The sequence below is a fragment of the Mercenaria mercenaria genome, chromosome 11 (assembly GCF_021730395.1).
Source record: "Mercenaria mercenaria strain notata chromosome 11, MADL_Memer_1, whole genome shotgun sequence".
Lineage (NCBI taxonomy): Eukaryota > Metazoa > Mollusca > Bivalvia > Venerida > Veneridae > Mercenaria > Mercenaria mercenaria.
This window is the reverse complement of record NC_069371.1, coordinates 32790308-32814915: the sequence shown is the minus strand read 5'-3', so window position 1 is coordinate 32814915 and position 24608 is coordinate 32790308. Positions and strand designations below refer to the sequence as shown.

Sequence of the window (24608 nt, the reverse complement as noted above, 5' to 3'; positions counted from 1 at the left end):
ACCTTGAGTTGACATGGCTGACTCATGAGTTCTTGATGAGGTGATCATTTGACCAAAGTTTCATGAAAATCCTTCAAGGGGTTTAGGAGATACAGAGCTGAAACCTTTGACCTTCAGTTGTGACCTTGACCTTGAGTTGACATGGCTGACTCATGAGTTCTTGATGAGGTGATCATTTGACCAAAGTTTGATGAAAATCCTTCAAGGGGTTAAGGAGATACAGAGTGGACACCAAATGGAAGGCTCAAACCTTCGACCCTTAGTTGTGACCTTGACCTTGAGCTGGCATGGTTAACTCATAATTTCTGCACATCGTCTTGATGAGGTAATCATTTGACTCAGGTTTTATAAAATTCCTTCAAGGGGTTTAGGAGATATAGAGTGGACACGAAATGGAAGGCTCAAACCTTTGACCTTCAGTTGTGACCTTGACCTTGAGCTGACATGGCTGACTCATAAGTTCTGCACATCGCCTTGATGAGGTGATCGTTTGACCCAAGTTTGATGAAAATCCTTCAAGGGGTTTAGGAGATATAGAGCGGACACAAAATGGAAGATTCAAACCTTTGACCCTAAGTTGTGACCTTGACCTTGAGCCTGCATGACTGACTCATGGGTTCTGCACATCGTCTTGCTGAGGTGATCATTTGACCAAAGTTTTATATAATTCCTTCAAGGGGTTTAAGATATATAGAGCGGACACAAAATGGAAGGCTCAAACCTTTGACCTTGAGTTGTGACCTTGACCTTGAGCCAGCATGGCTGACTCATGGGTTCTGCATATCGTCTTGATGAGGTGATCATTTGACCCAAGTTTTATAAAATTCCTTCAAGGGGTTTAGGAGATATAGAGCGGACACAAAATGGCATGCTCAAACCTTTGACCTTGAGTTGTGAATTTGACCTTGAACCAACAAGGCTGACTCATGGGTTCTGCACATCGTCTTGATGAGGTGATCATTTGACCCAAGTTTCATGAAAATCCTTCAAGGGGTTTAGGAGATATGGACCGGACACAAATTTGTTACGGACGGAAGGACGGACGGATGGACACAGACCATTCCTATAATCCCTCCGCCACGGCGGGGGATTAACAATCTTTGTAGAGGCCCACTAGATGATGCTACATACTAAATATCAAAGCCCTAGGCCCTGTGGTTTTGGACAAGAAGATTTTCAAAGTTTTTTCTCTATATAAATCTATGTGAACCATGTAACCCCTGCCCCCAGGGCAGGGCCATATTTCACCCTAGGTGGATAATTTGAAGAAACTTGGTAGAGGACCATTAGATGATGCCAGATACAAAATATCTAAGCCCTAACTACTATGGTTTTGGACAAGAAGATTTTTAAAGTTTTTCCTTTTGGTTGCCACGGCAACCACAGTTCTGTATGGAATTCATTTCTTTGACTATTTTTAACGAGGATCATGCAAGGAACATTCCTGTTAAGTTTCATCAAAATTGGACAGGTGGTTTAGGTTGGGAGGTGTTGGCGGATGCCGGACAATCACCGACCACAAAACTCACCCTTGAGCACTTTGTGCTCAGGTGAGCTAACTAGAAGGTGTTTTTGTCACAAAAACATATGTCTCCCCCCCCCCCCCCCCCCACTATGTATACCTTCAGCTCTGGTGGCCATTTTGTGCAGTGAAGCTGAATGTGTCAATGATATGCACAACTAGGCTAGGTATTGATCACTCCTGTGAAGTTTCTTCGCAATCTGTCCAGCAGTTTGACCTATGAAAGCCGGACAAGATTTTTCTATTTTTAGCTCTGGTGGCCGTTTTGTGCAGTGAAGCAGAACATGCCAGCAAAATGAACAACCAGGGTTGGTACTAATCACTCCTGTGAACTTTTGTCGAAATCCAGCCATCAGTTTGACCTGTGAAAGCCGGACAAGACTATTTTATCTTTAGCTCTTGCAGGCATTCTGTGCATCAGAGTGGAACTTGCTGGCAATATGCATATCTAGGCTTGGTACTGATCACTCCTGTGAAGTTTTGTTGAAATCTGGCCAGCAATTTCACCTGTGAAAGTCGGACAAGCTTAATGCAGATGGACAGACAGATGGCAAAAGCAAAAACAAGAGGGTCATGATGACCCTGAATCGCTCACCTGAGTAATATGAGCCACATGTTTCAAATGGCAAACTGATGCTAAAATATTAGAAAGCAGGTCAGTAGGTCACATTCATGGCCACTGAAAGTCAGTTTTAAGATCGTTGTGCAAAACTGAACATGTCATTCAAATTTCAAGGCTGTATCTTAAAAAAACAAGAAAGTAGGTCAGTAGGTCTAGGTCACAGTCAAGATACCCCCTAATCACTTGGAGTCATCAGGTTATTATAATCAAGCAGTCTAGGAAATATGATCTGATAATTTTTGAAGTATTTTTTCCTATATAACTCATGTAACAAGTGACCCACAGGACAGGGCCTCTTTTCACCCCAGGGGCATAATTTGGGCAATTTTGTTAGAGATCCACTAGGCAATTCTACATCCCAAACTTCATAACCTATCATGAATAAGTCACTTCTGTGTGTTCCTCTATTCAATAATTTGTATTACTACGATAAAACAAACAACATCATGTTGATATGCCCTCTAGCAAATCTGCAGCTATTTAAATGGAATTTTTCTCAAAGAATTCATAAAAATACATATGAATCCACCTAAGCAGTCACAGCCATTGGTTTTAGCCGCCTGTCAGCTGACTTCCATGACCGTTTTTCCATTTAACTGCTACCTATCTTAAGCAAAACACCTGACCTCAGCAGCAAAACTGCTACTCCCTTGGATGACTACTAGCTGCTCCCTTGGCTGACTACTAGCTGCTCCCTTGGCTGACTACTAGCTGCTCCCTTTGCTGACTACTAGCTATCCTTGGCTGACTACTAGCTGCTCCCTTGGCTGACTTCTAGCTGTTCCCTTGGCAGACTACTAGCTGCTCCCTTGGCAGACTACTAGCTGCTCCCTTGGCTGACTCCTAGCTGCTCCCTTGCAGGGCACTAGACAACTTTTAGGGACAGATACCCATACCCTCAGGAAGGGGAATTTTTCGACATTTTAAGATGAAAAGGGGAAGTTTAAGCCATGTATATGTAACTACTTTTCACACTTATTAATACTGTTTTCAATCATTCTAACTGATGTGACTATATTGCAACAGTAATCTCCCTTAGAGGCACTATATAATATTAAAAGAAAGAGTTTATATCTATTTGTGTCAAACAACCTATCATCAGGGGAATTTTCTTCTGAGAAAGGGGAAAAAAACATATTATTTTAGAAGGGGAATGGTACCCATATTCGGCCCCAAAAATGGCCAAACGAGTGCCCTGTCTTGGCTGACTACTAGCTGCTCCCTTGGATGACTACTAGCTGCTCCCTTGGATGACTACTACCTGCTCCCTTGGCTGACTACTACCTGCTCCCTTGACTGACTACTAGCTGCTCCCTTTGCTGACTACTTAGTACAAGTTTGAAAAGTTTGTAAAATATTACAATGCTATGTGCTGACAGGATTATTCAAAGACAAGTTTTCAAAACGTTTTGAAATACTCACTGCAGCAACAGTGTTGTCCAGGAAGTCCTTCACAAACTGGTACTGTGGAACATGTCTTGATGTGAAACATCTCAGTATATGAAACAGCACCTCTATCTCATTCACATTATGCCTGAAAATAAAATAAGTAAACTCTGCCTTAGTGGCTACCTGTATTAAACAGCCACTTGTCTTAAGCAGGCAGTTAGCTTACTTCCAAAACCAGTTGTTTAAATTTCAACTTGTCTGAAGCAGCCACCTGCCTTTGTGGATTTCAAATTGTCAACATTTCATGAATTAATATTTTACTTATTTGTTAAGATTTAATTCTGTAAACTGACACATTCATGAAGTCCATAATTTATGAATTAGTTCCCAATCAATATAATAGGGTTATTATAACAGTAGCTTGATCTGGGATGCTGTATTTGACCAAGATTTTTGCCAGATCAGACTTTGCAAAATCCACAAGAGCCGAATACAAAATCCCAGATCTAGCTACTGTTATAATGAATCTTTTATTATATACCTCCATCTTTTTATGCCCCCGAAGGGAGGCATATAGTTTTTGAACTGTCGGTCTGTCGGTCTGTCCGCATTTTTCGTGTCCGGTCCATATCTTTGTCATCAATGGATGGATTTTCAAATAACTTGGCATGAATGTGTACCACAGTAAGACAACGTGTCGCGCGCAAGACCCAGGTCTGTAGCTCAAAGGTCAAGGTCACACTTAGACATTAAAGGTTATTGCATTGATGGGCGTGTCCGGTCCATATCTTTGTCATCGATGGATGGATTTTCAAATAACTTGGCATGAATGTGTACCATAGTAAGACGACGTGTCGCGCGCAAGACCCAGGTCCGTACCTCAAAGGTCAAGGTCACACTTAGACATTAAGGGATAGTGCATTGATGGGCGTGTCCGGTCCATATCTTTGTCATCGATGGATGGATTTTCAAATAACTTGGCATGAATGTGTACCACAGTAAGACGACGTGTCATGCGCAAGACCTAGGTCCGTAGCTCAAAGGTCAAGGTCACACTTAGATGTTAAAGGTCTTTTTTCATGATAGTGCATTGATGGGCGTGTCCGGTCCATATCTTTGTCATTCATGCATGCATTTTAAAATAACTAAGCATAAATGTGTGACACAGTAAGACGACGTGTCGCGCGCAAGACCCAGCTCCGTAGGTCAAAGGTCCTAAACTCGAACATCGGCCATAACTATTCATTTAAAGTGCCATCGGGGGCATGTGTCATCCTATGGAGACAGCTCTTGTTGTTTATTGTTACTGAACAAAATCTTACATGTTTACTGTTATAATGAATCTTTTATTATATACCTCCATCTTTTTGTTTATTGTTTCTGAACAAAATCTTACATGTTTATCTATGTTAAAATGGAACTTAGTGAAGCTTTTATGTGTGCTATTTATAGAAATGCATATTAATGAAAATAGTCTGGCAACATACCATACAAAAGGTATAATACATATTTTTTCCTGCTTGTTCATATTTACATGTGAAATGCAAGTCGATTTTTTTACAGAATTTATATAGGTATATAATAAACCATTTTTTTGTATATAAACTTTTTGATAATAAAATATCAAGTGACAAAGTATGTTTCTTAACACTTCTAACATACTTTGTTACTTAATATTTTAATATAACAAGAGCTGTCACTAATGGTGAGAAATGCCCCTGCAGCGCCTTCGCCTTTGACCTGGTGACCCCAAAGTCAATAGGGGTCGTGTACTCAGTAAGTACTATCAGCATGTGAAGTTTGAAGGTCCTGCGTGCAGTGGTTCATGGGTAAAGTGCCTTCATGCAAAAAGTTAACGCTGTGACGAACTAACGGACGGACAGTTGAAAACTAATATGCCTCCCTTCGGGGGCATAACAAATCTTCCACAACAGATTGTCAACTGAAATCGCTGCTGGCATCAAGACAAGGTCCTAGCATACAATTTGTTTTGAGCATTTAAGCAATTTTGATATGAACATTTTGGCATACTGTGAATCATTAATATTCGTGGGGGACTAATTTTCGTGGATTTCGTGGTTGAGTTAATCCATGAAATTTAATCCCAACGAACAAGAAAAATTCCTATTCATTTTATGTTCAAAAGTTGAAATCCACGAATTCATATCCCCACGAAATTGACTTTTTGACCAAAACAACGAAATTTCATGCCGACGAAATTAAATGATTTTACAGTACATTGAGTATTCAGTATGTTACAAACATATAAGGACACATCTTGTAACTAACATCTGACCATATTGTTTTTTTACTTAGTTACAGGAATATCAAAATGACTACTGGTTTCATTATCAAGGAGAGAACATTATTTTCCACACTTTCCTTGATAAGAGATTTGACCCCCAGCTTTCACAATTTTCCACCAAGCACTGGTCAATGATACATCAGCAGTCCTCAAGCATACCAGTATTTAACCCTTACCCTGCTAAATTTCTATAATGGACTCGTCCGTCTTTCAGTTTGGATGGTATCATTAACTGTTAAAAGGGATGCTCACCAAAAAGATACTGACTGAATGGCAAACGATGCAGATCTTGATCAGACTGCATGGATGTGCAGGCTGATCACGATCTACACTGGTCACAAAAGGCAGAATCATGCACATCGAAAAACAAAACCAAAAGTCAATATCAACTGAACGGCTGAGAAATTTTAGAAATTTCATTATCATGTCTGGCAAGTATAAGAGTGATAACTATACAAAAGTATTTCTTAGTTCTCTTTTTAATTGTGCTTTGAAAAACACATCTAGCAACACCAGCGATGAAAACTCACTTAGCACCCATGGATGGTTAAACAACCAATCACCTTCATGTTGGTAAAAAGCTAAATATAACTTATTCACACTGAAAATAATTTTTTTTTATTTAATTTGATTTGTTGTTCATGTTCGAGAGTGTATGTGAAAACTAGTATAGCCGTGTTTTAAAAACATGAAAAAACTTACCAACTGAGGATGGTCTGCCAACCATTTGTCCTCATGTCAGACGAGTGTATACATATATGTGTTAGAACTATGCCCAGGTACTAGAGTTCCCCTCGTACAGCAGGTGTCACACTGGTGCTGCTGATGTATTGTCAAAGTAAGCTGAGCCTGCAACACACAGAAGTCAGTTCAAACAACTATTAATTCTTGACTTGAACTAGAATGTGTCTGTTGGATGCCCCCCACTGGTACATTTGTCATAAATGAGAGCCAATAATTCAAATGTTTGCAGTCTTAATGGGGTATAGCCTCAACAATCATTTTATGAAAAGGATTCATTATTCTAGGCCCTTTACTTTTTGAGCTATGAGCATCACAAACAAAAAATCCACTATTTTGGTTATTTCACGGGCCGTAACTTTGTAATAAGAGCTAAGATTCTCAAGAGGAATGCCAAGTGTGCAAGTTCACATCACGATAAAGACTCCAACAAGGTTTCCTAAATTTACATCTGATACTTTTTGAGCTAGGCACATAATTAGGTGAAAAAGTGCATTTTTTTACTACTTCAAGGGCCATAACTTTAAAAAAAGGGGGTGGAGCCAGCCAAAAAATTAGAGGTGTGCAAGCTTACATCATGATAAAGACTTATGCAAGTTTTCAACCATTTATATTAAATACTTTTGAGCTAGGTGCATCACAAGGTGAAAATGTGTATTTTTGACTATTTCAGGGGCCATAACTCTAAACAAGAGGGCCATGAAGGCCCTGTATCGCTCACCTGACCTATTGACCTAAAGATCATCAAGATCAACATTCTGACCAAGTTTCATTAAGATATGGTCATAAATGTAGCCTCTAAAGTGTTAACTAGCTTTTCCTTTGATTTGACCCGGTGACCTAGTTTTTGCCCCCACATGACCCAGATTCGAACTTGACCTAAAGATCATCAAGATTAACATTCTGATTAAGTTTCATGAAGATACAGTCATAAATCTGGCCTCTAGAGTCTTAACAAGCTTTTCCTTTGATTTGACCTAGTGACCTAGTTTTTTAACACACCTGACCCAGATTTAAACTTGACCTATAGATCATCAAGATTAACATTCTGACCAAGTTTCATTAAGATATGGTCATAAATGTGGCCTCTAAAGTAATAACTAACTATTCTTTTTATTTGACCCCCGTGACCTAGTTTTTGACCCGACATGACCCAGATTCGAACTTGACCTAAAGACCATCAAGTTTAACATTCTGACTAAGTTTCATGAAGATATAGTCAAAAATGTGGCCTCTAGAGTGTTAACAAGCTTTTCCTTTGATATGACCTAGTGACCTAGTTTTTGACTCCATCTGACCCAGATTTAAACTTGACCTAAAGATTATCAAGATTAACATTCTGACCAAGTTTCATTAAGATATGGTCATAAACGTGGCCTCTACAGTGTTAATTAGCTTTTCCTTTGATTTGACCCGGTGACCTAGTTTTTGACCTGACATGATCCAGATTCAAAATTGCCCTAACGATCATCAAGTTTAACATTCTGACTAAGTTTCATGAAGATATAGTCATAAATGTGGCCTCTAGAGTGTTAACAAGCTTTTCCTTTGATATGACCTAGTGACCTAGTTTTTGACCCCACCTAACCCAGATTTGAACTTGAGCTATAGATCATCAAGATTTGACCAAGTTTCATTAAGGTATGGTCATAAATGTGGCCTCTAGTGTAAACTAGCTTTTCATTTGATTTGGCTTGGTGACCTAGTTTTTTATCCTACATGACCCAGATTCAAACTGGACCTTAAGATCATCAATATTAACAATCTGACCAAGTTTCATGAAGATACAGTCATAAATGCGGCTTCAACAGTGTTAACAAGCTTTTCCTTTGATTTGACCTGGTGACCTAGTTTATGATCCCAGATAACCAAATATCGAACTCGTCCAAGATTTTATTAAGGGTAACATTCTGACCAAGTTTCATTAAGATTGGGCCAAAAATGTGACCTCTAGAGTGTTAACAAGCTTTTTCTTTGATTTGACCTGGTGACCTAGTTTTTGACCCCAGATGACCCAATATCGAACTCGTCCAAGATTTTATTGAGCGTAACATCCTGACCAAGTTTCATTAAGATTGGGCCAAAATTGTGACCTCTAGAGTGTTAACAAGCTTTTCCTTTGATTTGACCTGATGACCTAGTTTTTGACCCCAGATGACTTAATATCGAACTCATCCAAGATTTTATTGAGGGTAACATTCTGACCAAGTTTCATTAAGATTGGGCCAAAAATGTGACCTCTAGAGTGTTAACAAGCTTTTCCTTTGATTTGACCTGATGACCTAGTTTTTGATCCCAGATGACCCAATATCGAACTCGTCCAAGATTTTATTGAGGGTAACATTCTGACCAAGTTTCATTAAGATTGGGTCAAAAATGTGACCTCTAGAGTGTTAACAGTCAAATTGTTGACGACGGACGGACGGACGACGGACGACGACGGACGCCGGACACATGGTGATCACTAAAGCTCACCTTTGAGCACTTCGTGCTCAGGTGAGCTAAAAAAATAGGGGGCGGACCCAAATGAAAAACAGGAGGTGCGCAAGTTCATATCATGAATCTATATCAAATACTTTTTGAGCTAGGCATGTCATAAGGTGAAAATGTGCATTTTTGACTATTTCAGGGGTCATAACTCTGAAAATAGGGGGCCGACCCAAATGAAAAATAGGTGCGCAAGTTCATATCATGATTAAGACTCATGCAAGGTTTCACGAATCTATATCAAACGCTTTTTGAGCTAGGTGTGTCGCAAGGTGAAAATGTGCATTTTTTACTATTTCAGGGGCCATAACTCTGAAAATAGGGGGCAAAGCCAGATGAAAAATAGGAGGTGCGCAAGTTCATATCATAATCAGGACTCATGTAGGGTTTCATGAATCTATATCAAATACTTTTTGAGCTAGGCATGTCACAAGGTGAAAATGTGCATATTTCAGGGGCCATAACTCTAACAAGAGGGCCATGATGGCCCTATATCACTCACCTGTTATCATTGCACTTGAGGACTAGAAGGTCCTCAGAAAAAATATCTAAGTCCAAAGGACAGGAACAACAAAGGGAAGAAATTTAACCAAAAAAGAAAAAAAAATCTTACAAGGTATAGATATGTTAAAATACACCTAAAAATTGGAGGTACCATCCATGTTGTACCACAGAAAACTGGTCTCGTGTTATCCCCACGGTCAATAATAAAAAAGTTACTAAAAATAAGCTATTTATAAAACGTAAAAGGGAAGTATTTAAAAAACAAGAGCTGTCGGAGGACAGCAACGCTCGACTATTCAACAGCCTTGTCGACTGAATGAATACGAAAGTCGAAAAAGGGGCATAATTTAAAACAAGAGGGCCATGAAGGCCCTGTATCGCTCACCTGACCTATTGACCTAAAGATCATCATGATTAACATTCTGACAAAGTTTCATTAAGATATGGTCATAAATAAGTGTTAACTAGCTTTTCCTTTGATTTGACCCCGTGACCTAGTTTTTGACCCAACATGACCCAGATTCCAACTTGACCTAAAGATCATCAAGTTTAACATTCTGACTAAGTTTCATGAAGATACAGTCATAAATGTGGCCTCTAGAGAGTTAACAAGCTTTTCCTTTGATTTGACCCCGTGACCTAGTTTTTGGCCCAACATGACCCAGATTCGAAATTGACCTAAAGATCATCAAGTTTAACATTCTGACTAAGTTTCATGAAGATACAGTCATAAATGTGGCCTCTAGAGTGTTAACAAGCTTTTCCTTTGATTTGACCCCGTGACTTAGTTTTTGACCCAACATGACCCAGATTTGAACTTGACCTAAAGATCATCAAGTTTAACATTCTGACTAAGCTTCATGAAGATACAGTCATAAATGTGGCCTCTAGAGTGTTAACAAGCTTTTCCTTTGATTTGACCTAGTGACCTAGTTTCTGATCCCAGCTGACCCAGATTTAAACCTGACCTAAAGATCACCAAGATAAACATTCTGACCAAGTTTCATTAAGATATGGTCATAAATGTGGCCTCTACAGTGTTAATTAGCTTTTCCTTTGATTTGACCTAGTGACCTAGTTTTTGATCCAACATGACCCTGATTCGAACTTGACCTAAAGATCATTAAGTTTAACATTCTGACTAAGTTTCATGAAGATACAGTCATAAATGTGGCCTCTAGAGAGTTAACAAGCTTTTCCTTTGATTTGACCTAGTGACCTAGTTTTTGACCTCAGCTGACCCAGATTTTAACTTGGCCTAAAGATCACCAAGATAAACATTCTGACCAAGTTTCATTAAGATATGGTCATAAATATGGCCTCTACAGTGTTAATTAGCTTTTCCTTTGATTTGACCGGGTGACCTAGTTTTTGATCTTACATGACCCAGATTCGAACTTGACCTTAGGATCATCAATATTAACATTCTGACCAAGTTTCATGAAGATATAGTCATAAATGCGGCCTCTACAATGTTAAAAAGCTTTTCCTTTGATTTGACCTGGTGACCTAGTTTTTGACCCCAGATGACCCAATATCAAACTCGTCCAAGATTTTATTGAGGGTAACATTCTGACCAAGTTTCATTAAGATTGGGCCAAAACTGTGACCTCTAGAGTGTTAACAAGCTTTTCCTTTGATTTGACCTGGTGACCTAGTTTTTGACCCCAGATGACCCAATATCGAACTCATCCAAGATTTTATCGAGGGTAACATTCTGACTAAGTTTCATTAAGATTAGGCCAAAATTGTGACCTCTAGAGTGTTAACAAGCTTTTCCTTTGATCTGACCTGGTGACCTAGATTTTGACCCCAGATGACCCAATATCAAACTCGTCCAAGATTTTATTGAGGGTAACATTCTGACCAAGTTTCATTAAGATTGGGCCAAAACTGTGACCTCTAGAGTGTTAACAAGCTTTTCCTTTGATTTGACCTGGTGACCTAGTTTTTGACCCCAGATGACCCAATATCGAACTCATCCAAGATTTTTTCGAGGGTAACATTCTGACTAAGTTTCATTAAGATTGGGCCAAAAATGTGACCTCTAGAGTGTTAACAGTCAAATTGTTGACGACGGACGGACGGACGACGACGGACGACGGACACAGGGTGATCACTAAAGCTCACCTTCGAGCACTTCGTGCTCAGGTGAGCTAAAAAGCAAAATAGGGTTATGGAACCTGCATAGTGCTTATCAGCTCATGACAGTGGACAAGTGTGTGAAGTTTCAATCCATTCCCATTAGTGGGTACTGAGATACCAGCTTACATATAAGAATTTAACCCAAAACTCTTAAGTTTAAAAAGGGGCATAATTTTGTAAAATGCAAAGTTGAGTTATTGACCCTTTGCACTGCATGTCATATCATGACAGTGAACAAGTGTGTGAAGTTTCAATCCTTTCCCATTAGTGGATACTGAGATACCAGCTTACATACAAAACCTTAACCAAAAAATTCTAAGTAAAAAAAAGGGGCATAATTTTGTAAAAAAAGCAAAACAGAGTTATGGAACTTGCTTTGTGTATGTCAGATCATGACAGTGAACAAGTGTGTGAAGTTTCAATCCATTCCAATTAGTGAGTACTGAGATACCAGCTTACATACAAAACCTTAACCAAAAATGTCTAAGTCGAAAAAGGGGCATAACTTTGTAAAAAAGCAAAATAGAGTTATGGAACCTGTGCAATGTAAGTCAGTTTATCACAGTGAATAAGTGTGTGAAGTTTCAATCCATTCCCACAAGTGGTTGCTGAGATACCAGCTTACATACAAAACCTTAACCAAAAATTTCTAAGTCAAAAAAGGGGCATAATTTTGTAAAAAAGCAAAATAGAGTTATGGAACCTGTGCAATGTAAGTCAGTTTATCACAGTGAATAAGTGTGTGAAGTTTCAATCCATTCCCACATGTGGTTGCTGAGATACCAGCTTACATACAAAAACTTAACCAAATCGGGACGCGGACGCGGATGCGGACGCCGACGCATGGGCGAGTCCAATAGCTCTACTATTCTATGAATAGTCGAGCTAAAAATATATTGTAAGTGGACAAAAGAAGGATCTGCCAAATAAATCTGTTGACATAAATGAAATTTCAGATCAGTATCTTCATTAGTTATGGAGATATAACAATTTTAATTTGAAATAAAGGGAGGTAATCTGACATAAAATCAGTCCATAGTTATCTACCCTGATTGTCTCAGTCCAACTAATAACAATAATGAAATTTCAAATAAGTCCTGTAAGTACTTACTGATATAAATCCATTTTGATTACAATCAGGGGAGGTAATCAGATATAAAATAACTCTGGAACCTATGATTGGATCTGATTTGTCATGGAATCCAAGATTTCTTGTTGTTGAAGGTATTTTGGAAGTTTGTAACAAATAAAACCATAAATGAAGTCTCTATATGGCTGCAAAAGCCAAAATAGCCAATTTTGGACCTTCAAGGGGCCATAACTCTGGAACCCATGATGGAATCTGGCCAGTTGAAGAAAGGAAGCAAGATCTTGTGGTGATACAAGTTGTGTGCAAGTTTGGTTAAAATCAAATCATAAATGAAGCTGCTATTGTGCAGACAAGGTCAAAATAGCTAATTCTGGCCCTTTCAGGGGCCATCACTCTGGAACCCATAATGGAATCTCGCCAGTTCAAGAAAGGAACCGAGATCTTATGGTGATACAAGTTGTGTGCAGGTTTGGTTAAAATAAAATCATAAATGAAGCTGCTATTGTGCAGACAAGGTCAAAATAGCTAATTTTGGCCCTTTCAGGGGCCATAACTCTGGAACCCATAATGGAATCTGGCCAGTTCAAGAAAGGAACTAAGATCTTATGGTGATACAAGTTGTGTGCCAGTTTGGTAAAAATCAAATCATAAATAAAGCTGCTATTGTGCAGACAAGGTCAAAATAGCTAATGTTGGCCCTTTCAGGGGCCATAACTCTGGAACCCATAATGGGATCTGGCCAGTTCAAGAAAGGAACCGTGATCTTATGGTGATACAAGTTGTGTGCAAGTTTGGTTAAAATAAAATCATAAATGAAACCACTATCGTGCAGACAAGAAATTGTTGACGGACGCACGGACGCACTGACGGACACACGACGGACAAGGGTGATCACAAAAGCTCACCTTGTCAGTATGTGACAGGTGAGCTAAAAATAGGGGGCGGAGCCAGATGAAAAATAGGAGGTGCGCTAGTTCATATCATGATTAAGACTCATGCAAGGTTTCATCAATTTATATCAAATACTTTTTGAGCTAGGCGTGTCACAAGGTGAAAATGTGCATTTTTGACTATTTCAGGGGCCATAACTCTGAAAAAAGGGGCGGAGCCAGACGAAAAATAGGAGGTGCGCAAGTTCATATCATGATAAACACTCATGCAAGGTTTCATCAGTTTGTATCAAATACTTTTCGAGCTAGGCGCGTCACGAACTTCGGATGGACGGACAAGACCAAATCTATATGCCCCCACCACTCATGGGGGGGCACAAAAAAAACAAGTGAATGAAGTATTGCCATGCAATACAAAGTCCCCTACTGGAAGGCACCTAATTTTCTCTACTGCAGTATAACATAATGAACTGATATCTGTCAATGATGTATAACCAAATATTGTACTATATATACAATATGTTATAACAAAACACTTGGATTAAAATTTATATATATAAAAATCTACAGTTGTTTTCAGAATTATGGCAATTTTGTGGCCGATTATCATAAAAGGTGTCAAAAGTTATTTATAGTAACAACAAAGGGAAGAAAAACAAGGAGCTGCGTTCAATAAACGCTTGATGCCCCTGGTGGCATCCTTGTCCAAAGCAACGAGGTCAAGGTCAAACTGAGGTCAGGTGATGTTTGAAGAATTTAACCCAAAACTCCTAAGTTTAAAAAGGGGCATAATTTTGTAAAAAGCAAAATAGAGTTATGGAACCTGTGCAATGTAAGTCAGTTTATCACAGTGAATAAGTGTGTGAAGTTTCAATCCATTCCCACAAGTGGTTGCTGAGATACCAGCTTACATACAAAACCTTAACCAAAAATTTCTAAGTCAAAAAAGGGGCATAATTTTGTAAAAAAGCAAAATAGAGTTATGGAACCTGTGCAATGTAAGTCAGTTTATCACAGTGAATAAGTGTGTGAAGTTTCAATCCATTCCCACATGTGGTTGCTGAGATACCAGCTTACATACAAAAACTTAACCAAATCGGGACGCGGACGCGGATGCGGACGCCGATGCATGGGCGAGTCCAATAGCTCTACTATTCTATGAATAGTCGAGCTAAAAATATATTGTAAGTGGACAAAAGAAGGATCTGCCAAATAAATCTGTTGACATAAATGAAATTTCAGATCAGTATCTTCATTAGTTATGGAGATATAACAATTTTAATTTGAAATAAAGGGAGGTAATCTGACATAAAATCAGTCCATAGTTATCTACCCTGATTGTCTCAGTCCAACTAATAACAATAATGAAATTTCAAATAAGTCCTGTAAGTACTTACTGATATAAATCCATTTTGATTACAATCAGGGAGGTAATCAGATATAAAATAACTCTGGAACCTATGATTGGATCTGATTTGTCATGGAATCCAAGATTCTTGTTGTTGAAGGTATTTTGGAAGTTTGTAACAAATAAAACCATAAATGAAGTCTCTATATGGCTGCAAAAGCCAAAATAGCCAATTTTGGACCTTCAAGGGGCCATAACTCTGGAACCCATGATGGAATCTGGCCAGTTGAAGAAAGGAAGCAAGATCTTGTGGTGATACAAGTTGTGTGCAAGTTTGGTTAAAATCAAATCATAAATGAAGCTGCTATTGTGCAGACAAGGTCAAAATAGCTAATTCTGGCCCTTTCAGGGGCCATCACTCTGGAACCCATAATGGAATCTCGCCAGTTCAAGAAAGGAACCGAGATCTTATGGTGATACAAGTTGTGTGCAGGTTTGGTTAAAATAAAATCATAAATGAAGCTGCTATTGTGCAGACAAGGTCAAAATAGCTAATTTTGGCCCTTTCAGGGGCCATAACTCTGGAACCCATAATGGAATCTGGCCAGTTCAAGAAAGGAACCAAGATCTTATGGTGATACAAGTTGTGTGCCAGTTTGGTAAAAATCAAATCATAAATAAAGCTGCTATTGTGCAGACAAGGTCAAAATAGCTAATTTTGGCCCTTTCAGGGGCCATAACTCTGGAACCCATAATGGGATCTGGCCAGTTCAAGAAAGGAACCGTGATCTTATGGTGATACAAGTTGTGTGCAAGTTTGGTTAAAATAAAATCATAAATGAAACCACTATCGTGCAGACAAGAAATTGTTGACGGACGCACGGACGCACTGACGGACACACGACGGACGAAGGGTGATCACAAAAGCTCACCTTGTCAGTATGTGACAGGTGAGCTAAAAATAGGGGGCGGAGCCAGATGAAAAATAGGAGGTGCGCAAGTTCATATCATGATTAAGACTCATGCAAGGTTTCATCAATTTATATCAAATACTTTTTGAGCTAGGCGTGTCACAAGGTGAAAATGTGCATTTTTGACCATTTCAGGGGCCATAACTCTGAAAAAAGGGGCGGAGCCAGACGAAAAATAGGAGGTGCGCAAGTTCATATCATGATAAACACTCATGCAAGGTTTCATCAGTTTGTATCAAATACTTTTCGAGCTAGGCGCGTCACGAACTTCGGATGGACGGACAAGACCAAATCTATATGCCCCCACCACTCATGGGGGGGCACAAAAAAAACAAGTGAATGAAGTATTGCCATGCAATACAAAGTCCCCTACTGGAAGGCACCTAATTTTCTCTACTGCAGTATAACATAATGAACTGATATCTGTCAATGATGTATAACCAAATATTGTACTATATATACAATATGTTATAACAAAACACTTGGATTAAAATTTATATATATAAAAATCTACAGTTGTTTTCAGAATTATGGCAATTTTGTGGCCGATTATCATAAAAGGTGTCAAAAGTTATTTATAGTAACAACAAAGGGAAGAAAAACAAGGAGCTGCGTTCAATAAACGCTTGATGCCCCTGGTGGCATCCTTGTCCAAAGCAACGAGGTCAAGGTCAAACTGAGGTCAGGTGATGTTTGAAGATGAGGAATGGTCACAGGTTACAGCTGTATTAGTATCAATTCATTCTTGTAAGCGGTATTAATGCTAGCTGAAATGGTCCCATTTAGTTAACCAAGAGATGGCCCATATAAAGCAACCTAAGTCCAAAACGAGGTCAAGGTCAAGGTCAAACTGAGGTCAGGTTATGTTTGAAGATGAGGAATGGTCACAGGTTACATCTGTATTAGTATCAATTCATTCTTGTAAGCAGTATTGAGGCTAGACGAAACGGTCCCATTTGGTTAACCAAGAGATGGCTTATATAAAGCAACCCAAGTCCAAAATGAGGTCAAGGTCAAACTGAGGTCAGGTGATGTCTGAAGATGAGGAATGTTCACAGGTTACATCTGCACTAGTATCAAGTCATTCTAGTAAGGGGTATTGACACTAGACGAAACGGTCCCATTTGGTTAACCTCGTACGGACGAACGGACGAACGGACAGGACAATCACTATATGCCTCCCGCATCAGTAGATGCTGGGGGCATAAAAAATATAAGTCCACAAGAAACTCTTTACCAGGTAAAAATAGGTCAAAATGCTCCTAAAAAATGGATATAACATGCATGTTATACCACAGAAAACAATTTTTCATACAAACAGTAATAAATAAGTTACAATATAATCTATTTATAGTAAAACAAAGGGACGTTATTCTAGAAACAAGGGTGCCTCACGGTGGTGAACATTTGTGGCAAGTTACATCAAAATCCCTCCATGCATGACGAAGAAATGCTCCAAACAAAGTCATTCTTGTATTTGACCTTTGGCCTCTATGTGTTACCTTGATCTTAGACCTAGGGACCAGGTTCTTGCGCATGACACTCCGTCTTAAGGTGATGAACATTTGTGCCAAGTAATATTAAAATCCCTTAAAGGATTGTTGAGATTTTGGCCTTTGACTTCCAAGTGTGACCTTGACCTTGCAGCTAAGAACTCGAGTGTTGCACACAACACATTGTCTCATCCAGGGGAATAATTGTGCAAACTGATATTTAAATCCTGTTTTGCATGACAAAGTTATAGACCAGACAGGAAAAAGTCCCACTGACCTTTGATCTCAAAGACCTTGTTCTTTAAGCTAGGGTTCTGGGTGTTGCACATGACATGTCGTCTCATCATGGGGAACATTTATGCCAAGTAATATTAAAATCCCTTCATGGATGGCAGAGTTCTGGACCAGACAGGAAAAAACCCCTATTAACCTTTGATCTCCAATTGTGACCTTGACCTTTGAGCTAGGGGTCCAGATTTTGCACATTACACTTTGTCTCATCATGGGGAACATTTATGCCAAGTAATATTAAAATCCCTTCACGGATGGCATAGTTATGGACCGGACAGGAAAAAAGCCCTTTTGTCCTTTGACCTCCAATTGTGACCTTGACCTTTGAGCCAGGGGTCCGGGATTTGCGCATGACATGTCATCTCATCATGGGAAACATTTGTGCCAAGTGATATTAAAATCCCTTAATGAATGGCAGAGTTATGGACCAGACACAAAACAGACCCTGTTCATGCTATGTAAACATTTGACTGCCAAGTGTGACCTTGACCTTTAAGCTAGGGGTCTGAAAGTTGTGCATGACATATCGTCTTATTATAAGGTACATTTGTGCCAAGTAATATTAAAATCCCTTCATAGATGGCATAGTTATGAACCAGAGAGGGAAAAAGCCCTGTTGACCTTTGACCTCCAACTATGACCTTGACCTTTAAGCTAGGGGTCCGAGTTTTGTGCATGACATGTCGTCCCATTATGGGGAACATTTGTGTCAAGTAATATTAAAATCCCTTCATGGATGACAGAGTTATGGACTGGACACGAAATTGCGGACAGACCGACGGACAGACGGATGGAAAAGCGCATTCCTATAGTCCCCGAAACTAGTTTTCAACCAGTAGGGGACTAATAAGTAGTAAGACCTAAAAACTTATGGTACTGGTTGATATCTTTATGTTTGTTGCTTGGTATGTGTGTAACACCATACTTCAGCATCCATATCCATCAATGTTTAAAGTCTGAAACTTTATATTATAAGAATGGCAAATATATCATTTGCCAATGCAATGTCTACAGCATATTTTATGGGCGATCATTAGTTGCACATTCCTGCAAAGTTTCATTGCAATTTATGAGTATTTGACGATGCAAGAGCAAAATGGAAATTTAGCATTTTAATCTTTAATTCTAATTTTGATCAATATGGACCCAAGAGTTATTCAGTTATGTCAGATAACCTGCCAAGTGTTCTGCATTCATTGAGCATCTGAGAGTCACAGACAACTTCCAAACATGAATAAGAGGTGGAGTCAAAAATATTTCAATGAATTCTATGTAATACTTCGGGGAACATTCCCTCCTTGCATTCTCTTCACTGGCAGTCAAGAGATATACCTGCTAAATGATTTGCAACATTACTACATACATAACTCATGACCCTAGAAATTCTATCATGAAAATACACATTTTAGTATAGTACAGAAGTATTTTATCAAAGCACTGAAAGTACTGGAGGATCAATTGTCTCTGAACAACACAGACTGTACACATTATGTGTAGATATCAGGGGAACATTTTGAATGGTAACCAGTAAGTAGATTTTAGCAAAACTGAACTGAAAATTCAAAGCTTGCACAACAGGTAATTTTAACTTTTTGTGAAATCAAATTCAATATTTATTTCAGACATCCCAACTCTCCCGATCCCATCGGGTTTCTCCCGATTCTGAATGTAAAACCCGATCACCCCGATCCAAAGTTCAAATCTCCCGTTTTAGAAAAAAAAAAGAAAAAAAAATGTTAAAAAGTACGAAGAATCTATCCACTCAGTTTACATTACCCGATATCGTTTATAACGAGATTAAGCGAGAGTCTGTTTACACAACAGTTTTCGGATATTTTCACACGTGTCTATCTCTGTTGATTGTTGTTTATTACGCATGACATAACAAATTCAGGTGTTGATTATGTGTTTGGGGACAAAGACTGGTAAGTGGATAGCAGTTTGTTTATCATAATTATGTTAATGATTTAATTATGCATCATTAAAGCGATTATTATCAAAGTCTTGTCGGGTGTAAGTGATCTATCGGATACTTGAAAATTATTTATCTGATGTTCTTTAATCATAAATTAATGGACCTGCTGATTGGATTTAATGGATGTCGGTAATGCTTGATGATTATTTTTGTTTGTCTATTGTTCTCAGTTTTAATTCACAAACTGGTGATTTTGTATTGACAAAATGAATATAAACTTAGAATTTTTTGAACTCTGTACTTTTTATTTTGACTGTTCTAAACGTTACATTGTCTGTCATGCCAAAACGTAAACCATCACCTGGGGATTCTTTTTCCCCACAAAAGAAAAAGAAATATGAGTGCAAGTTTCATTCTCAGTGGAGTTCTGAATTTGATCATATTGTTAAAAGTGCTAAAGGAGAATCTTATGCATATTGTGTAGCATGTAATTAGAATTTTGGAGTGTATAATGCAGGTAGAAATGATGTAGAAAGACATTGTAAAACACAAGCTCATACCACTAACGTTAAAAGCATGTCTGCAATGCCCAAACTTGGGCAAATGTTTTCAGTGAAGGAAGATCCGTTTAAGTGTCACAGGCTGAAATTCTTTTTGCTGGATTTATTGCCGAGCACAATTTGTCATTCAGTACTGCTGATCATTTCTCAGATCTTGTACCTGTTATGTTTCCGGACTCTCAGATTGCTAAAAAGTTCAAGTGTAAAAGCCAGAAAACTGCAAATTTGGTATCGAAAGCATTGGCTCCTTGTTGTGATGATGAAATTACTGAAATGTGTAAACGAGAAAAATTTAGTATCATGATGGACGAGTCAAATGATAGGGCTAGTGATAAATATGTAGCAATTTTGATAAGAGTGCTAGACCGTAAATTGAAGAAGATTGTACCAGGCTTCCTGTCTATGCCAGTATGCAATATTGGCAATGCTTCAAATCTGTTCAGTTGCATGGAGAAAGTGTTCATGTAAGTTCAAGCATTTGATGTTTCTTAATTTCTACCGTCACATTTTCAGATTTGATTAACTAAGGTTATTTTTGTTTGAATATCTTAGAAGCTTATTCTGCTGTCTGAACTGCAATCAAGTCATGTGAAATAATTAAAGTCACTAATTGATATGTATATGAAGTTATATATCTTTAATATAAATAATTTTTTTTTTTTTACAGAGACCGAGATTTACCATGGGAAAATCTAATTGGCTATGCCAGTGACAATGCAAGTGTTATGGTTGGAAAACATAATTCCGTCCTCTCCAGAATAAGAGAAAAACAGCCAGGAGTATACGATTTGGGTTGTTTGTGTCATGTAGCCAACACCTGTCTCTCCTATGGGTTGAAACAGCTTCCATCAGCAGTAGAAGAGTTGTTGATAGATGTGTACTATCATTTTTTACACAGGTTTGTGTTATATTAAGATATTGCATGGATTTTCAGAAATAATATTTTAAATAATCATAGCCAGTAGCATAGTAATTTATCTGTCTGATAAGCCATATAACTAATATTTCTTATTATTTATAAAGAAGTGAATGTAAAGAAGGATGAAACTTAAATGTAAAATTTATCAATTATTATCCAATACTTTTTTTTAAAATGTAGCTAAATGTATGTATTCACAGTTCCAAGAGAAAAGAAGAATACAAAGAATTTCAACAGTTCACCGTCACTGATGCAGCTAAGATCCTGAAACACTGTCCAACAAGATGGTTGTCTCTTGACCGATGTGTGAGAAGAACCCTACAGCAGTGGCCTGCTCTACATTCATACTTCAACAGTCATGAAGAAGCTGAGAAGTGTGGATCATGTGTCTACAGATGTGCCAACAACCTCAACAATGAACAACTTCTACTGGTCTTCCACTGTCTGGAGTACATTCTTGCTCCACTGCTAGAGTTCAACACAACCTTTCAGGTACAGAACTTTTACTGATAAATATACCTACTTTTCTACCTGCTTTAAATGAAATGTTTCTTTTCCATTCTATTTAATGAGAAGTATTGTTAGTATTGGTTTGCTTGCAAAATTGATAACAAAACAAATATCTGCAAAGGGTTTGCGTGAAAATGGAAATAAAATTTTATGATTGATACATTGTACATGATGAAATATTTCAAAATAATGATTATTTACAGGCTGATGCTGTTATGATTGGATACCTTCACCAAGAGATGAGCAGACTTCTCCGAAAATTTCTTGGGAAATTTGTAACTACTTCAGCCATCAATTCATCCAGCCAGATCACCATGGTAGACTTCAAGAATCCTAACATCCAGCATCCTGATGACAATCTAGCCATTGGTATGAATGCCAGACGTTTCCTGAATGACAATCCAGATCTTCCACAGGAGACTGTTAATGGGTTCTTCAGGTAAGCCACACATGTTATTGTTAAAATATCAGACCAATAATATCAGATGTACATGTTGTAATGCCCTATTAAAATCAACATTTTAGCTTCATTGAAAATGCACACTTCATTGTTGGGACTGGGATGTACATTGTTGTGACTGATTTGTACAATGTAGAAAAAATATTTTATTATGTTTGCAGAACAGTCAGAGAGTTCTACATAGAAGTAACTGAGAAAATGATCAAGAAATTCCCCTTCACAGACAAAACCCTGAAAGCAATTGGCTTTGTGAATCCAGACCTCCGAGACAAGGTTGAATCTGAATCTGGTAAGTTTTTTACAGTAAATACACTTGACTTATTTTGAATTAATAGAAACTGAGACAAGGCTTAAATCTGATCTGAAAAGTCATTGGGAGTTGTGTTTCCTATTTTGTACTAAAAAGGAAAACTTAAGTGTGCATCAATTATTTCATTTATGTTGTAAAGGAGAACTAAGTATGAAATTCAACATTTCAACATTTTTTTGCTTTTACAGTTGTCCAGCTGTCCACCCTGTTTTGTACAGACCAGTCAATAGATGTCCTGCAGGACGAATACATGGATTACCAGCTGTCCCCTTCCACAGAATTACCCACATTCAAATATGGCGAGACAGCATTAGAAGATTTCTGGTTCAGTCTAGCAGAATACAAACTTCCAACAGGCAGTAGGAGATTTAAACTTCTTCCAGAACTTGCATTTGTTGTTTTAACATTACCGCATAGTAATGCAGAGACTGAACGTTGTTTTTCCACTTGTAGGAAAATACAAACTGATAGTAGGGGAAACTTGAGCAACAATAGTGTCAATGCATTATTAAGCATTAAATTGAATACAAGAGTAGAATGTTTCAATGTAAGACCTAGTGAAAAACTGTTAACCATGGCTAAGAAGGCTTGTGTTTCTTACAATGAAGAAAAGAAATGTGGTGTTTAGTTGATAACATTTCAGGACTTGAAAGTTGAAATATATTTAAGGTGAAATGAAGAGTGTTGACTGTTAAAGTGAAAATTCAGAGTGATTATTTGTGAAAAAAAACTTGATACTTTGTTTGCAATTTATGAAGTTTTGATTAGTTTTATTGGTTGTACTAGTAAATAAAGATATGTGTTTTTAGAACTTATATATTTATTAAATGGTGAAATGAACAGTTGAAGAGTGCTGACAAAGAGAAAAGCCAGAGTGATTATTTGTGAAAATAACTTTATACTACCATTGATTGAAGCATTGTTTGCAATTTATGAAGTTTTTATAAGTTGACTAGTAAATAAAGATAGGTTTAACAGTTTATATGTGTTTTTAGTACTTATATATTTATTAAATGCTTCCCTTCCATTAACGTAAATACCGCGTAATAAAATCTCCCACTTGAACACCCCAATCTCCCATTTTGGAAAGCAAAATCTCCCACTTGGCACTCAGGAAAAGTTGGGATGTCTGTTATTTATTGTCTGTAAACAAAATTAGTGTTGAATATAACGATACAAACATATTAAAGCTATGCATAGCTTTTGACTTTCATATACTGGGGGTGGGGGTTACACTATAATTTTCCTACATGGTGTAAGAAACATTCTTACACTGAAATATGGAGAGGATTTAGCAAAATGTTGTAAAACTTGAAAATACAATATCAGAAGAATTCAAAACAAATGTATACACATTATAATGACAAAGTGAAAATGTATGGTTATGCCTACATGTATTTTCCTCCATCTATTTTATTTCAAGAAACTGAGACTCATGAAATTAATCCAAAAATTAAATTCTTCAACCAAATGCAAGTTTAAGAAATTACCTACGTAATTATTTTGAAATAGGATGAGAATATCATTTCTTCATAAATACTGTTTAGTCTGTTGTGCAGCATTTTCTAAACCTTTAGTTCTCTTGTCAAACTAGAAATACTTCAGTCACACTGGTAAAAAAAACCCACTGTTGTAAGAACATACAAATTGGACATTTTGTCTGTTTTTGGCAATCAGGAACAGAAAGCAAAAGCACTTAACTGCAGTGCCACCTGCAAATTTAAAGGTGAACATTCATGCCAAGTTACATCAAAATCCAACCATGCATGCAGAAGAACTTCAATCTGAAATTTGACCCAAAACTGTGACCTTAACCTTTGAGATAGGAACATGGGGTTAACGCATGTCACATCTTCTCACTTAGGTAAACATTCATGCTAAATATAAACAAGACTGGTCCGTGCATGTAATTTATTTATTTATTTTGTTGGGTTTAACGTCGCACTGACACAATTTTAGGTCCTATAGTGACTTTCCAGCTTTAATGGTGGAGGAAGACCCCAGGTGCCCCTCCGTGCATTATTTCATCACAAGCGGGCACTTCCTGGTCCGGAGAAAATCGGGTGGATGCACAGACTGACAGATGCACACACAAACACCTACTCGCCAAAATGAAGACTAAGTCCAGCTAGTTTA

At 37.9% G+C, this 24608-nt stretch overlaps 1 protein-coding gene across 1 annotated transcript; it reads left to right on the top strand.

Annotated features, from left to right (window-relative positions):
• Positions 1–19467: 19467 nt before the first annotated feature.
• LOC123560483 (uncharacterized) lies at positions 19468–23452 on the top strand. Its single transcript, XM_045352676.2, has 6 exons — positions 19468–19723; positions 20941–21171; positions 21393–21684; positions 21906–22141; positions 22324–22451; positions 22661–23452. Exons 2-6 carry the CDS (start codon positions 20999–21001, stop codon positions 23098–23100), a joined length of 1269 nt encoding a protein of 422 aa, XP_045208611.2. The 5' UTR covers positions 19468–19723; positions 20941–20998; the 3' UTR covers positions 23101–23452.
• The last annotated feature ends 1156 nt before the right edge of the window (positions 23453–24608 follow it).